Source organism: Oryza glaberrima, chromosome 12 (assembly GCF_000147395.1).
Source record: "Oryza glaberrima chromosome 12, OglaRS2, whole genome shotgun sequence".
Lineage (NCBI taxonomy): Eukaryota > Viridiplantae > Streptophyta > Magnoliopsida > Poales > Poaceae > Oryza > Oryza glaberrima.
Genome location: NC_068337.1, coordinates 5,230,109 through 5,247,714, shown reverse-complemented (window position 1 = coordinate 5,247,714; position 17,606 = coordinate 5,230,109). Strand labels below are relative to the sequence as shown.

Here is a 17,606-nt window from a genome sequence, read left to right as displayed (position 1 = left end):
TTGAGGAGGAAGACTACCCCGTCGTCGACTACGTGTTGGTGTTCCATGTCGCCAAGTCAAAGATAACTAGATAGGTTATCTCAAATATTGTACTTGTGTGATTCTGATGAATAAGAACAACACCGGCTTCAGCCAACAGGAGTAGGGCTATTACATGATTCTAATTAATAAGGGCCCCGAACCTGTATAAAAATTATTGTTTCCATCTCTTTGCCTCAATCTCGCATATACCCTGGTACCAATAATCCCCATACTCCGTAAATACCGTAGTCGTGATCTAAAACATCGGCATTTGTAAAAACTTATTTGTGTATATGTTATTATGGTGTAGGCAGACGTGTATTTAATTATTTAGTTTGAACTCATAACTCATAAGGACAAGGTTCATACAACATTTGTGCTGTGCATATATTATTATGGTGCGCTTGTAAAGAAAATTGTTACTATTATGTTTTTCTCGAGGTGTTTAGTGAAGTAGGATGTGTATTTATAGAGATAAATGTGTGCACATGAACAAAACATAGTCTGTGTTTAGTTTCAGGGGTGAAAAGTTTTGGCGTGTCACATCGGATATATGGACACACATTTAAAGTATTAAACGTAATCTAATAACAAAACAAATTACAGAACTGTAACCTGCGAGACGAATTTATTAAACCTAATTAATCCGTCATTAGCAAATGTTTACTTTAGCACTATATTATCAAATCTTGACGCAATTAGGCTTAAAAGATTCGTCTCACAATTTACATATAAAATATGTAATTAGTTTTTTTTTCTATATTTAATAATTAATGTATGTGTCAAGTATTCGATGTGACACGGTGAAAAATTTCTCCGTGAGAAGCCATAATTACTTTTCTTCATTTTGGAAACGGCGGTCGCGGGAAAGAAGCCCGTTTGTTATCCGTTCGCCCGCAACGCAACACGGCCACCGCAGCTTCCTCTCGCCTGAGCCGAGCCTCCCTCCCCTCCGCCGCAGCCGCCGCGCCATGGCCCCGTCGCCCACCCGCCTCCTCCACCTCCCCCTCCTCGCCCCGAAGCCCTCGCCGCCGCGGTGTCTCGTCAGCCGCCGGAGTCGGCCCCGGCCTGCCGGCGACGCCGCCCGCTGCGGCTGCGCCACGGAGGCAGGTGGCGGCGGTGGCGGTGGAGGCTCCGTCGTCGTCGAGGATGATCTCTATGAGCTCCTGCAGGTGTCCACTTACCCTCTCTCGTTTCTTTATCTCACCTTCTCAATTCGTTTTTTAGCTGCTCATGCATTCCTTGCTTCAATTTTGGAGCTGTTGAATGTTCTTCAATCTTTATCACAATGAAGAAATCAAAGAACATTGCAATAACCAAGTATTATTATTTGACATGGGTTATATTATACTATTCCCTCCGTTTTATATTATAAATCGTTTTGATTTTTTTCTTAATCAAACATTTTTTAAATTTGACAAAGTTTATAGAAAAATATAGCACGTCAAAATATATTAAATGTTAAATCTAATAAAATTAATTTAGTTCTATAAATATTGTTATGTTTTTTCTAAATGTTTAGTCAAATTTTCAAGAGGTTTGAATTAAAAAAGTCAAAATGACTTATAATACGAAATGGAGGGAGTAGTAGATAGCCTCAGCTAGAGAGCTGTTACTGCAACCACCTTTGTTGTTGGTAACCTCTCGAATGCTGACCACAGTTATGTTCATAACCTTTTGAATGGCGAACTCCAGCTTACTATGTCGAATGAAGATGGCTGTGAAAGCTCAATTATACATCACATCCAGTTAACAGGAATCTCTGCACATCTAATGTAAATGAGACTGATCTAATAATCAATCTCTTGATGATTATGCAGTTGATCAATGTTACATAGGTGGGGAACTGAGGATAACGACTGTTCTGTTTAGTGATGGCAGAGATGGTGATAAACATGTTTAGTTTGCATCATCTGCTCTTAGTCTAGCACTAGCTATTAGTGTAAGAAGAGACGAACATCCTACCATAAATTCTTTTAAATAAATTGCTAGGATGGCCATGTTACTGCTCTGAGATGAATTTGTTTCAATAGAAACTAAAATCTTTATGCCCATCGTGTTTCTAAGTGCAAAGCCATTTCTCTCATCCATACTTGATTAGACTGTTGTGTACTAATACTTTGGTATAAGTGGTTCTTGTATGCTAGTTGAGTGACAGAGGGGCACCAATATATCCTTTACAGGTTCTACCAAGAGATTTGCGAGATAATCTGCAGAATGAACCTAGAAAGGATCAGCTTTTAGAGGTAAGCTAGATGCTGCTGAGCTCTGTCGTATTTGAATATTCCAGTGAAATTAGGCTATTATGGATTTGCAAAAATACCCTAGCTGATGAATGGGTGATTAGGTTATTCTGGATTTGGGGAGACGACCTGAGGCACGTTTCCTTGGTGACTCTGGTGGCCAATATCTACGGGACAGTGAGGTATCAAGCTACAATAGTACAATTTTGTCCAGTTCACATAATTATGTTTTGCTTCCTGTGTATTGACAACTAATTTATGTTCTCTGGATTGTTTGTACGATAGATCTCACAGCAAGAATTGGAGGAGGCACAGAGAGCTGTAGGAGAATTTGGAGGTGACAATCGTGCAGGAATCGAAGGTACATTACATAGAATATCTGCCATAAGGAGCAGAAAAGGAATGGTTGTTGGTTTAACCTGTCGAGTTGGCCGTGCCGTTACTGGGCATGTTGATATGGTCCGTGATCTCTTAAATTACAAAGAAAGCATTTTGTTTCTTGGAAGGTATGTTGCCTTTCGGCTTCAACATTTTTATCATCCTTTTATTATTCCTTTTATTAAATATAAGGTACCCCCAAAATTGCTCAGTACTACTTGCAAACATTACTAGTATTACAAGAGTGACCACATTTTTTTTAATTCAGCAGCATCTAAAGTAGTCTTAATCTGTGCATAACTGTTCAGCAACACGAATCTATGACCTTATGTTTTTACTTCCCTTTTCCAGGATATTCTATGAAGTGATATTGTGATGATATTTCAAATGATCAAGCTTTCTATATTTTGCAGAACTAATTAAAGAGGAATTAAAGGAAAAGGACCTAAAATTCTCCAGATAAATTCATATAATATAACCTTTCTGATTGTCCATGATGTTGAATCAAGATGTTGCAGTTAAGTAAAATGCAACCTCTATGGCTGGAAGAGATCTTCTTTAGACCTTCTATTGTAACTAGATCACTCCTTGGTTAGATTAAGAAATATACCAAGAACCGACATAGTTTGGGAGGATTTATCATCATACAAATCTGGAATTCCATGTATGCTGTAGTCTGATTGTTACAAAACACATTTTACATATGCTGTCCATTCATGTCCCTTCAGGGACTCAGGCAAGGTGTGGTGTAGTCATGTGCATTTTAATGCAATTTGAAATTTCATTGATTTGTGTTTTATTTGGCCAGGCCTGGGGTTGGCAAGACTACTGTTATGCGTGAGATTGCACGTGTTCTAGCAGATGAATTTCAGAAAAGAGTGGTAACTAATCGATGTTACAATCTTGCAGACTTTCTTACTCATGTTCACTTTCTTCATATTTAATTCCTTACATGTTCTATCGGTGTATTGATGTTTAGGGCAGGTAATTGTGGATACAAGTAATGAGATTGGTGGGGATGGAGATATTCCTCATGCTGCGATTGGTGGTGCAAGAAGAATGCAAGTAGCTCAACCATCAATGCAGCATACAGTGATGATTGAAGCAGTCGAAAACCATATGCCTGAGGTGGTTATTGTAGATGAGATAGGTACTGAAGCAGAGGCGCAAGCTTGTCGATCAATTGCAGAAAGGGGTGTGATGCTTATTGGTACAGCTCACGGAGAACATCTCGCAAACATTATAAAGAATCCAACTTTATCTGATTTGGTATGCCATTATTCACTTAATTTGCATTAGATGCATACTGTGTCCTTCTGTTCAATATATAACTTTTACATTGCATCTTACTCAATGCAGAAATGTCAAATGCCTAAAATGAGCTTGACTGAGAGTAGTATTCTTTCATTTGCTGTCATCCTATAAGCAGGTTCATTTGCTGTATCTGTAGTTGCAAAAGCCTAGAATTGCTCTGCTATTATTGGTTGAAAATGGACTGTGAAGATGACAAGTGCCATTGTCTTATCATGTCATTCAAAGTCATTTTTTTGTCATTTGCTTATGGATAACAATATGTAGTTAACAGTATGTCTTCGAGCATCCTATCCAAATTTCTTACATCTTACATCCTTGCTTTTCGAGAGTTCAATTGCAGATTTGTTTAAATAAACAAAATTTCAGATAAAAAGAGCATAATTTATGGGCCATTCAGTCATATTGTAATTCTATTTTGTTGGAAAATCAGATTGGAGGAGTAGAAACTGTCACTCTTGGTGATGAAGAGGCCCGTGCTCGCCGCAGTCAGAAAAGTATTCTGGAGAGGAAGGCCCCTCCAACATTCCCTTTCCTTATTGAGATGAGGGAGCGACACTACTGGGTAACTCATCGGGTATGTCTATCAGGCTACAATCTACATATGTCAAACGGTCATGAATATGTAACTTTCAACTTCACCTTAATAAGGTGATTTAAGCTGATGCTGAACTAGAATGCTCTGAACTGAAAATGAAAACCAAGTAAAAAACATCAGATTTGCACAGAAATAATATATGTCTTAGTTAAGATCCATATATATGTGCTTGCAGGATTCTGTGTAAAGTGTAGGAATTGATGGGGGAACCAAATATGATCATCAATTCATCATATTTTGCAGTACTAATGCATTTCCTAATTCACAGTTTTGCTTATATTGTTCTAACTTGTGAACTAGTAGTATTCTTATGTCCTGACTAGGCATGATCAGCAATGATTTTATATCACACAACTGAAATATATATAAACGTTATTTTTTTTTCTTGACCAAATGCTAGGTTAATGAGATAGTTATTTACTATAATGCTAGGTTAATGACTGGTTGCCTTTGCGATAATTACTCTTTCTTACATCATCCTTATTGAATTGAACTACTTGTTCACTACTTCTATTGCTGCTCTATTTTTCAACTATTTTTTTTTCAAAGCTGAAGATGCTTCCTAAAGGTTATCACCTCTAAATTAATTTTATAGTATTGTTCACTGGGCGATGAATACAATACATGGTGTCTGTTTTATGTGCAGACTGAAAGGAGTGTGGACATGTTACTTCATGGCAAGAAACCACTTGTTGAGGTAATATAAAGCTAGCAATTTCATGACGATAAATGCAAGATTTTTTGTGTGTGTATGTGTGTGTAGTTTTCTGTACCACTAGTTAATCGTCTGATTTACCTGTAAGTTTCGCTTGCAAGCATAATATTCTATTTGCCATTGTGCTAGCTGCGAACTAGAGCATTCCAATGTTGATTCTATGGGTAAAATTATCTAAGTTATTCTTTATTTCAGTGCAATGTTGTTCTTTAGCAAAGCAAAATCTTCATTTCTGTAGTGATTCTCTCCATGCAATAATTTCAGTCCGAACATAATGTATAAAGCATCAACTGACAACTTGTCACATTTCAGGTCAGGAAAAGGGATAACAAGTTTCAGGTTGTCATTGAAAGATGGGCAACGTATGATGGAGATGGACTCTGAAATTCTGAATATGAGCTTACCTGTTACAGTTGCTTTTATCAAACTGCATGTTCCCGTCCCTCAGGATCCCTGTGGACTAATGTATACTTATTCAGCGTGTTGTTGGTATTGATTCCAAAGACTTGTCAAGTTATATTACTGCTACTCCGGCAAAGGAATTGGTGCTGTTCATTGAGGTTAGTGCACAATTTCCATGCTGTTGCTCTCAATCAATTGCATATAAGTTTTTCTTTTCTTTTCCAGTTCAAAATCGTTTTTCTCTGAATCATGATAGGGTTTATTTGTGTAGACTTGAATTTATAAATGTATTTTCTGTTTTGGCACTGAAAATGATTGTGTATTGGTTATATTTCTCATATGGCAGAAAATGAAGTGAAACATCCTGCATAGGTGCCTCTGGTGAACATTTGGACTAACTATCCCGGAATTGTACCTTTTGTGTTTCAATGGCAGTTCATCAATTGATTCCTAGTTTCCAGAAATATGAGAGGAAAACAGCAGATAAATCTATCCCAATTAGCTAGAAGATTTTACTGTATGAGGTTTTGATTAGCTCAGGAAAATTGTTGTATGGATTCAAAATCTTTGTTGACAATTACATTTGAATACAAAAGGAAGAAGTCCAAAAGTAATGCTGTTTAATGTCCTGTTGTTAGTTTTGTACCTCTGCTTCTTAATCTTCAATTCCTATTGCAATGATAAAAAGGTTGAGATGAGTAAAATTTAGTAGTCCCATTCCCAGTTCCAGCTGGAGCTGAGTAGGTCAAAAAAGGATTGAAGAAAGGCATTATGATAAAAGTGAAAGTGAAGTAAATAACAGTAAAACTTGCATTGCAGCTGTTCTGAGCCAACTGAAATTGCTGTTCTCTGAATCCCACAGCACAATGAAGCATCCCCTGAAACATGCTAGATGTACCTAATTCTGACTCCTGGTGTTTATAACCATGTGGAATATGCTACAATCTCATTGGGTGCATGGTTTAGTTCAGCTGCAGGACCTGCAATTCTCTCTGTGGTCCTTGTGTACAGTTTCAGTGTTAAACCCTGAATTTTGTAGTTTGCACAGTGTCAATGCCAGTAGTAAGAATGCAGACACTTTGTTTGTAGTAACCCAGTTGTTTTTTTTTTTTCTGAGCTGTGAACTGATTGCTGCATCGCTGGTACATTAGTACTACATATTATCATGCAGCTCCTCCTATGGACCACAAGAATCAACATCAACACATCTCTCTGAACCCTGAACCATTCATGCTTGAGTTGCTGAGGCTATACCTCTGAAATTTTGTTCACTTGCAATTTAATTTGTTTTGTTGGTGTTTGCAATGCAGAGATGCTGAGTCATGGTTGGTTCATTGGTTGACATCAGGGAGTAACTGCCATTGCTACATTTCCCAGCAAGAGATAAAGAGGCTTTCCTGCATGGCCAAGTGTGCCCTTGCTTGTTACTACATGTTAGTGCCAACAGCATCTGTCCTTGCTGTGGCAGGGCTTCACATGCCTGTGGCATGCATATGCATGAGCATGATTGATCTCTTGCACAAAGAGACAGACAATGGCTTATTTCTTGTAGTCCACTCCTAAACCTGGATTCAGTCAACTTTGCACATACACATCACTGTGTGTATATGATCATCAAAAGTTGTATAAGTAGTTTGTTTGCCCTTGATCATTTTTCTCTCCCTCATCTATACTCTTTTGGGGACATAACCGGTGAAAATGAGCTAAGTGTTGAAAACTCGTGAAAATCATACCTAAAAGTTTTGTAAATTCATGAAAAAAATACTAGAGATAGGTGTAGATATGAAATACATTCTCACCAAATCTCAAGTTCAAACTCAACTTCGTTTAGGAGTAATAAAAAAGACAAATTTCAGGTGAATAGTAACAGGACACTATTCACCTGAAATTTGTCTTTTTTTTGTTTCTCATAAACGAACTTGAGTTTGGAGTTAAGATTTGGTGAGAATGTATTTTATATCTACACATATCTCTAGTATTTTTTTCATAAATTTACGAAACTTTTAGGTATGATTTTCACGAGTTTTCAACACTTAGCTCATTTTCACCGGATATGTCCTCTACTCTTTTTCCTTGAACTGTTCTTTCATGTAACAAGAAATGCATAATTTTACCTCCTTCAGGAATGAGGGTTCTTGGTACAACAAGAAATGAGGTTTCTTGCCTCAATAGGAAGTTTGCTTCAGGAATGCATCATCTTAATATCTGATATCTCCTGGTACCTCAACACTAAAATGATAGTATTAAGAGGTAAAAAATCACAATTAAAAATATGATACCTTCCTGAGACACCTAGCCAGATTAATGCAGATTTTGGAGGAAGGGTGTTAGTGTGTTACACTCCCGATACCTAATCAGGGGCCGTAATGTAGGCTGTGTTTAGTTCACATTAAAATTGGAGGTTTGGTTGAAATTGGAACGATGTGACGGAAAAGTTGGAAGTTTGTGTGTGTAAGAAAGTTTTGATGTGATGGAAAAGTTGGAAGTTTGAAAAATTATTTTTGAACTAAACACGGTGGTAATATTCTATTAGAAACTACAACCTTACTAATTAGTATGTTGGTTGCTATGGAAAAATAACAAGAAGTCTGATCTGATTTGGAGTAGTGGTTGAATGGATCAGCTGCATGCCTGCCTGCCAAGCCAGCCTAGCAGTGGCATCAATGACAATGAGTTAAGCCAAACATGTACTGCAACAGTGAAAAGGTGAAAAAGGGTAGTAGAAAGAAAAGCTAACAAGTTATCATTCTGGCCTGTCTGCAAGGTAACTTGTCTGCAAAAATTTTCCTAGGCCAACAGTGCCCTATGGGCTTCCTTCTGTACTTACCCTCCCCTGACTCCCCTGTGGTAAAATAGTGTCATTGTCATCATCTAGCTTCTGAAAGCCAAGCCATGGATCATGGATGGAACTGAGAACCCAAGGTTGAATCAAAATTCAAACATGTTTTCTAAAACACTTTCAAAAGGCAATGTTAATTGAAGCCTCATTTGGAACACGGGAAATTTTCGTTCCATAATCGCTTAAACGTGCATTTTGTCCGGACTCAAGAAAATTCCTGGGTCTTATTCCACTGTATTTGGGATCACAATGGTGCTTGGTTGATACAGTAACAATCTTATTGATCAATGATGATATCTTTTAGTACACCATATATAATATTTGAAGGGGAAAATTTCTTGCTCATACGGAACTTAATTGTTTCCTGTGACAAAATTCATGCGAAAATCCTACAAAATTCCTTACACCTTATAAAGGTTCTACCAATTCTCCATTGTGCATGATATGCATCAGGAAAAAGGAGTTGTTGAGCAATACAGAATTTGCCTTGCTTTAATTACTTGCAAATGATCAGAATTATTTTTTAGAACACAGTATAAACCTAGGCCCTGTTTAGATTCCAACCTTTTTCAATAAACTTTCAACTTTTTCGTCAGATCGAACTTTCCTACACGAACAAACTTCTAACTTTTCTGTCACATCGTTTCAATTTCTTCAAACTTCCAATTTTGGTGTGGAGCTAAACACAGCCCTAGATGCTCGTAATTTCTGATGGAGTAGTGCTTAGCTAGCTATTACCTCTGCCGGATAATACACGCACGCATGGATGCATGGTATGATCCTTGTTCACGTGCAGCCGAGGACGTCGCCTCCGATATGATCCTTCACTACTTTCTTGTAAAGACAGTAGCATCTGCATCTCTGCATTTCTCTGCTGCAGCTTCTGCAGTGATCTGATCTTGCCGTGACGTCTCGACGATCACGCAAAGGAAAACGAATGGAGAAAGGAGAGAGAGAGAGAGAGAGAGAGAGAGAGGAGATAGGAGTAGTAGAAGAAGAAGGCCTTCAGTCTGAATTTCTGATCGATTTGATTGCAGCTGCCTTCTTCAGTTTCCGCATTTCTGCCTTCTTCAATGCCATCTCCCTCATTGCATCGATCTGTTGAGTTCTCATTGGATTGGAGGCCTGTGGTGTGCACTGTGCCACATGTGTTAAGGTTGCTTCCTGAAGATTAAGTACATGCAAGAGGGTTGGTTGATCAGTTCAGTTCAGACTTCAGAGTGCAGGGTTTGCTTGCTTTGCTTTGCTTCCCTTCCCTGAATCTGTGGAGCAGGTTTTGGGCCCTGCCAGCAGCACAGCCACTGCTTCCTTTTTCTTGGCCTGCAAATGTTTGCATCTCAAGCTAGCCAGGGGTGTGTTTAGTTCCTGGAAAAAGTTGAAAGTTTGAAGAAAGTTGGGAGTTTGAAAATAAAGTTAGAAGTTTATGTGTATAGGAAAGTTTTTGATGTGATATGATGTGATAGAAAGTTGGGAATAGAGAGAAAACTAAACACGGCCTAGGGCATTGACCACAGACATTAATCAGACAACTCTATCTAAAAAGGATAATCAGAAAACCTGAGTAATGGCATTCATCAAAACAGCAGAGCTACCAAGAATGATACTAATCCCTCCATTCATAAATATAAGGGGTTTCGGGTTCAGTTTTGTAAAGAAAATATAAGGGATTATATAATACTACTATCCAACCACGGTATTTATTGATCACCGTTAGTTACTCTCTCCATTCTGAAATGTAGTTGTTTCTGGCTACATATATAGATAAGAAATAGCTAATATCTATTTTAGGACGGAGTGAATACATCGCTAGACGTGATCTTTCCTACTCAAGTAAACTTTCAGGGGCATCTCAAGTTAATTTTATCTGAATCTTTAATCTTTGTTGAACAACCTAGAATCAGAAGTAGTATATGCTTGTAAAGGTGACCCTGCCTTTCTGATGAAAAGAACATGCATGCAGAGATAAGGCTAGCTAGCTAGCTGGGAGCATGAGATGGATGAGAGATCTGATGGCTTGCCTTGCCAGCAACCACACCAAGCATGAGCATGCACAAGAGAAGCAGTCAGCTAGAGCTATAGTCACTCACTCTCTCACACCACATGTGCAGATGGCCTGGCTTCCTCCTTGCAGCAGCATGGCAACATGCCATACACATCTCTCTCTCTCTCTCTCTCATCACACACACACACAATGTACAGTGACATACGCAGAGGCCATGCTTGCATGCAGCAGCAAAGGGGCAATGGAAGCTCTCTACAGTGCTGCCTCTGCCAAAGACACTGAAATTAATAATGGCCTCTGTATGTACAGAGCTTGATAGTACTACTCTACAATGCCTGCTACTTTCTCTCGAAAAAAAAATAAATCCTAAGAATAAATCTAGATAAATATTTGTTCAAACTCATCTGTAAGATTATTTTTTTTACCGAGAAAGTATCTTTTAAAAAAGGTAATCAAATACTCCAGTGTTTCGAATTAGTTATTGTTCTATCTTTGTCATAAGTTAAAACTTTTTTATATTTGATCATTAATTTCTAAAAACTTTGATCATCAATTTCTAAAAACTCATATAATTTAATGACATATGGACTGTACATATTATGAAAGTATTTCTCATGGTGAATCAAAAACATATATCTTATGATGTTGAACTATATGAATATCTAGATAGTCAAAGATACAAAAGTTTAACTTGCGACCAAACTAGAATAACAAATAATTTAAAACGGTATGAGTACTCGTCATGAAAAACAATAAGGCAATGTGTGGTCGACATGATATATTGCATAGCGTGGCTTGCATTGTAGATATAAATTTTTAAGTTAAAACTTTGAATAAGGCAACGGGTTGCTAAATTTTCATGGAATTATATTCATCTGAGCTCTTCTGGTTGATCTCTTAGTAAGTTATTAGTGGCTAACCGAATTATGTATGTATGCTGAAGCACACATGAAGAAAACAAACTCAACCTTACAGGTCCATCTAAGTGAATAACATAGGCCATAGCCATCAATGTCTTCTTCTCTTTTTCCGTACACTTGTATAGATGCCTCTTTTTGGAGGTGTATAGGGAAGTTAGGAGTGCTCGAGTGTTGTTAAAATTACTAAAACTTTATCTGTAAAAAGACATTTCATCAATGCATATGTATTTCCCGCTCTTATCCCGGGGTCCTCCTAAACCCTAGATGTCTCCCTCCAACCTGGCCCTTACTATTATCGCAACTGCATTATCCACACCACTATATATGTTGGCAGTGTCCGTGGTGTAAATGAGGTCCGCCATTAAAATAATGAGCTCATAAACCATGGTGATAAAATGCTTTCATTTACTTTGTTCTTTGTCACTTTAACTTAATCATTGTTTATACTAATTGATTAATTCGATAACTCCTACCATTTTGTTTTTTTTATAAAAGGAGGCATGTAGTTAGTCCTTCCCCTACTGTGCCTCCACTATAAGGATCCACCTTCCTACGTCATCTTAGACGACAATTATTTGTCGAATGCAACATGGGCTGGCAAATCACTCACTTCCTAAATCACTTTGGTGCTCTTCTTTCCTACAAAACTCCACAACATTTTCTTCATTCATGGCTCCTATAATGCCACCGTTGACTCGCCTCGCCACACCTTCCATCCATCTAGACCTGCCCTACCACCTTGAGACCTCCTCCATGGTCAACCCCTAAACCCTAACCCACTGGATCGTTCTCGCCACTGATAAAGACGAGTCTCTTTTCGCATAAATTTTGTAGGGTGAATCCGCCGACCGAGAAATTTCAGCACCCAAAGGTTCAAGGGATACTCCTTAATTAGGAATCACCCCTTTTTTTCATTAAGAGAAAGTGCCTTAGCCTCCTTACATATAAAATGCTATGTTGAGCTCTTTAGCTAAGCTTGTGGAAAGCGAAGTGCACCTTGTAGCTAGCAATCGTTTCATCATCGCCATGATTGATGTAGCGCATGTCTGACTGCTCACTTCTTCAGACTGTAGTAGTAGGAGGAGCACGTTCAGAAATGCAGGCGTGCAGCCAAGCCAAAGCCATGGAGATGTGATGCTACTACTGTACCTAGGTTTACTTACTACCTTCGTTCTAAAATATAGTTATTTCTAGCACAGTACTTTGTCCCAAAATGAAGCTATTTTTCTACCTACCTTCTCCTCTCAACCAATCACAACCATTCTTTTTCACCTACTTTCTCTTTTCAACCAATCACACACCTTCTTCTATCGTTCTCACATACTTTCTTAATACCCGTGCCAACCTAAAAAATGCTTATATTTTGGGACGGAGGAAGTAGTAGTACTACAACACCGTCAAAGGGGGTGTTTACATAATGAGGCGTAAAGTTTTGCTGTGTTACATGAGATATTATATAGGGTGTTGCATGGGGTGTTTGGACACTAACAAAAAAAACTAATTACAGAATACGTCGGTAAACTATGAGACAAATTTATTAAGCCTAATTAATCCGTCATTAGCAAATATTTATTGTAGCACCATATTGTCAAATCATGGAGCAATTAGGCTTAAAAGATTCGTTTCGTAAATTAGTTGCAATTTGTGCAATTAGTTATTTTTTTTAGCCTATATTTAATATTTCATACAGTGTGACAGGGTGTAAAATTTTGAGGAATGATCTAAACAGGGATGTGGTTATATACTTCTATTCTCTTTTCTTTTGGAACATGTCTTTGCAAAGTGTAATGGAAGTGTATGTGTGACAGGATTCCATGGAAGGTCGACAACACCAGACAGACTGACAGATGCTTGCTCCATGGGGAACTGGAGCAAGTATCATCAGCTCAGCTACCTGCTAGTGATCCCAAGTAATCAGGGCCCAAACCTAATAGTAGTAGAATTATCAGCATCTACTATAGGACTAAAAAACAAGATTATTACAGTGTAGCAGGCTACAACCAGATGGACTGATGGAGATCACAGCACTGAGAGAGGAGAGGACAGGTCTTGTGATGAACTCTGAAACTATTTCAAGTAGTTCACATGATACAAGAGCTAGCAAAGAGTACTTTTATTGATGTTCACAAGGTTTCTGTAGGACTTAACTGTAATTATGCTTATAATTAAAATTAGTATGTTACACTACCAAACGTTGCAAAAATCGTGCATATATAAATTGATTTGTTCTTGTTGTCTTAGTTTATTTTATTTTCTATGTTACCTGCAACCTGATAGATGTAGATGCAGAGGCCAAGTGTATTTTCATTTTATTTCTTAATGGATTACCACCCCCCCCCCCCTCCTCTCCCAAAAAAAATCTAAAGAAAAAAAAATGAAAATTGTGATTTGGCTAAGTTGATTTTCATTTTTTTTTCCTTTGCAAACAACCAAGCCATGAAGTGCAAGCACATCATCTGAAACTGCCAACAAACAGCATGCAGAAATGCCTTGGCACACCAGCTCACTCACCAAGCTTCTTCAATTCCTCAGGGGCTCCACTCCCATACTGCATATATTGCAGATCTTGGTTTGTGCATTAACCATATTTGGATCACCCCTCCCTTGCCACATGCTTCCCTGCCTCCCTGCACACCCACACATCTCCTCTCTCCTACATGGCCCCCCCCCCCCCCCCCCCCCATGAAAAGAATAATTGAGCCAGTTTGTCAAAAACACACATACACTTCATCAATCATTTGTGTTATGCCATCCATTATTGATTAGACCATTCTTGCTTGCTTGCTAGCTATAGCTAATCTGGTCAGAGGTATCAGAGGCTGATGATGCTAACTAACAACAAGAACAAGGAGACACACAAATTGGAATTATTAGCTGCTGATCACTCACACGATATTGTACTTGCTTCAGTGATCACTGTGGAAAGCTGTGCTGATCATCTAGTAGTTAGCTACTACTTGGAACTGAAGACCACATCATATCATATCATGAACAGTGGGGAGTGAAAGCTACAAGTCATGGATGTGCATGGACAGGTGATTTCAGTTTCACCCCCCTCCCACAAATTTGACATCGCTCACATGATCACCAATCAGCTCACTAATTAACACTAGACAACAAGTTAGAGAAATCAAGAGAAAAATAAAACATGGATTAATTAATTAAACAAGAGAGAGAGAGAGAGGATTAAGCATCAATTTGATGGAACAGTAGTAGAGCAATGCAATGCAATGCAGCTAAGCTAGAAATGAGGCTTTTGTTGTCAATGGATTTCTTGATGTGTTGGGTTACTGGAGCCGGAGGTGGTGCGGCGGCGGCGGCGAGCTCGCGCCGCCGGGGTCGGGGTGCGGCGGCGGCGCGCCGTCGTCGTCGTCTCCGGCGGCGGCGGCGGAGGAGGGATGGAGGTGGCGGCGGGCGAGGGTGTGCTTGTTGTTGTGCATCCAGACCTTGAGGACGCGGCGCTTGACGCCGACCTCCTGGCAGAAGCGCTGCACGACGGCGTCCTCCAGCTTCTGCAGCCGCCACCCGACCTCCTCGGCGAACCCCAGCATCCGCGCCTTCTGCTCCGCCGTGAACTTGGTCCGGAACCGCTTCCTCGCCGCCGCGCCGCCGCCGGGGCGCGCCGCGGCGTCGTCCGACTCCGACGTGTGCATGGCGCTCAGCGGCATCACCATCCGCGTCGGCGGCGGCAGCGCCGCCACCAGGAGGTGGTGGTGGTGGTGGCCGTGGCCGCGGGGGTGCGCGCCGACGCCGAGCAGTTGGTGGTGGTGGTGGTGGAGCGGCGGGGCGGCGGCGGCGTCGAGCTCCTTGCGGTGGAAGTTGCGGTGGCAGCCGCAGGCGGAGCAGCGGAGCGCGTCGAGCGAGCCTTCCTCGCCGCCGGGCATGAACTCGCCGCACCCGTCCGTGGCGCTGCCGCCGATGGCCGCCGCGTGGTTCTTGAGGCACTCCCTGTACCTCGCCGCCGCCGTCGCCGACGACGACACCACCACCACCGCCTTCGACTCCTCCGCCGCCGCCGGTGGCGTCGGCGGCGACATGTGCCGCCCATTCATCCCTCCACCGCCGCCGCCGCCGCCATGATGGTGGTGGTGGTCATGGTGCAAGCCGAGGTACGGCGACGCCGCGGCGTGCATTGGCAACGGCAGCTCGCCCTGCGCCCCAGAAAGATCCATTTGCAATGGCGGACACACAGCAGAAGCTTCCAGAAGCTACCCGAGCTTGCTGCAATGGCGGACACACAGCAAGAATCAGCAAGAGCAAGACGAAATAGACGAATGCCGCCATGGCGCCATGGGAGCTGAGCTTAATTTGCAAAACTATCCAAGTACTACTATAAACCAATCAAGATTGCAAGAATCCATTGCTCATTGGGAGTCTCAAAAAGGAGACAAACATACAAACATAAAGACAACAAAAAGAGAGAAGAGGATTAGTCATGGAGATGTTCTTGGGATCTTGACAAACAAAGATAATAAACCAGTTGCAACCTCCAAGATGGAGGTCTTATTCTGGTCCAAAGCCTAAAAAGAAAAAAAATAAACTTTATTTTTCTCCTTGGGCTACTCACCAATCAATCACCATGCACAAGAATTTAATCACTAGTACTACTACTACTAGAAGCAAGGGATGCTTTGCTTAATTTGTTCTTAGCAATATCAACTTGTAGCCTAACATATGCATGGACAAGCCTTTGAGCTTGAACCCCTCCTAGCTCCTCTAGACTTCTACTAGCATAAATACACACAAAAAAAAATAACAACAACTCAAACTAATAATCAAAATTAGTGAGAAAACAAGAAACCTCCTAGACTGTCTAGCAGTAGTCTAGGTATGTTCCTTTTTGCTGTGGGAGGGACACCAATTGATGGACAACAGGTGGTGTTCCTGCACTGGTTGGAAACAGTGGAGGAACAAACAAGATGGAACAAAAGAAAACAAATCCAAATAATAATAAGAAGAAGAATAAGAGACCACAAAAGCAGTAGTAACTGATAAGAAAACAAACCTTGCAGTGTTTGTGTGTGTGTGTCTCTCAAGAACTAAGCTAATCAGGAGGGCAAAGAGGGAGCAAGGCCATGGTGATGAGTGAGTGAGAAAGCTCAAATGTTCTCTCCTTCCACCATTGCAGCAATGAGAAGCAACTAGCAAGGGCACAAGCACAAGCCCTGCAAAGTGGTTGGAATTACAAGAAAACAAAGAGATTGTGAGAGTAGGAGGAGAGCTATGAGCTTGTGGGGGGGGGGGGGGGGTGATGAGATGAGAGGTGAGGTGAAGAAGAAGCTTGTTGTCTTGTGGTGTATCTAATGACAAGGAGAAATGGAGGTGAGGCAAGAGAAAAATAAAAATAAAAATACTACTAGCTTCTGGTGCTTGCTTTGCTTGCACTATCAGGAATCCATTGTGTCAGGAGATGTACTAGATGGAGGGAGGGCAGAGCTACAGGAGCTGAGCATGTCCACCATGTCCCCACCAGGATTATTTTTAAGTTTTCTTTTAAAGGTGTGTTTAGTTCACGTCAAAAATTGGAGGTTTGATTGAAATTGGAACGATGTGACGGAAAAGTTGGAAGTTTGTATGTGTAGGAAAGTTTTGATACGATGGAAAAGTTGGAAGTTTAAAGAAAAAATTTGAAACTAAACACAGCCTAAATAAATTTCATAATGACTTGTTGTTTTTGTTTCATTATTTTCTTTCCATTCTTTCTTTTTATTTGAGAGAGAGTGGGAGAAAGGGATTGGGCAGAAAACGAGTTTAAGCATTTATTTTTTGTTTTGTTTTGTTTTGTATGCATTCAGAAACTATTTTGTTATGCATATTTAGTATTGAAAAAAGGATTTAGTGACCAAAATATTTTAGTCTTTAGTTAGCTGAAATAGATGGCATCATGTTCCATCATGGGGATATTAAAGTCAATTTATTTTTGAAGAAAACATTTGCTTGATTGATATGACATTTGTTTACAAGTTTCCCCATTCTACCTTCTCATGCAAAATATAGTATCTTTACAGAAAAAAAAATACAATCATATAGTATTAACCAGCATGGGCTTTACATAAACAGGAGTAGTTCACTACCACCCCATGGCTGAACAACCTCTGCTCCTAATCAATGTAAACCCAATTAGAAGCTGAAATGGCACAGTTCCCCAGCCTCACCAGAATTAACTAAACCATATCA

At 40.1% G+C, this 17,606-nt stretch overlaps 2 protein-coding genes across 2 annotated transcripts; one reads left to right on the top strand and one right to left on the bottom strand.

The window, feature by feature from the left end:
• Nucleotides 1-893: 893 nt before the first annotated feature.
• LOC127756689 (uncharacterized protein ycf45) lies at nucleotides 894-6,303 on the top strand. The gene is made up of 10 exons (XM_052282053.1): nucleotides 894-1,193; nucleotides 2,205-2,267; nucleotides 2,369-2,446; nucleotides 2,550-2,770; nucleotides 3,451-3,523; nucleotides 3,627-3,911; nucleotides 4,387-4,530; nucleotides 5,198-5,248; nucleotides 5,579-5,826; nucleotides 6,015-6,303. Exons 1-9 carry the CDS (start codon nucleotides 993-995, stop codon nucleotides 5,648-5,650), a joined length of 1,188 nt encoding a protein of 395 aa, XP_052138013.1. The 5' UTR covers nucleotides 894-992; the 3' UTR covers nucleotides 5,651-5,826; nucleotides 6,015-6,303.
• An 8,165-nt stretch (nucleotides 6,304-14,468) lies between these two features.
• Nucleotides 14,469-16,768, bottom strand: LOC127756604 (zinc-finger homeodomain protein 3-like). The gene is given in 3 exon segments (XM_052281955.1): nucleotides 14,469-14,764; nucleotides 14,767-15,650; nucleotides 16,435-16,768. Coding segments are annotated over 2 exon segments (984 nt in total). The 5' UTR covers nucleotides 15,602-15,650; nucleotides 16,435-16,768; the 3' UTR covers nucleotides 14,469-14,615.
• Between the last annotated feature and the right edge of the window lie 838 nt (nucleotides 16,769-17,606).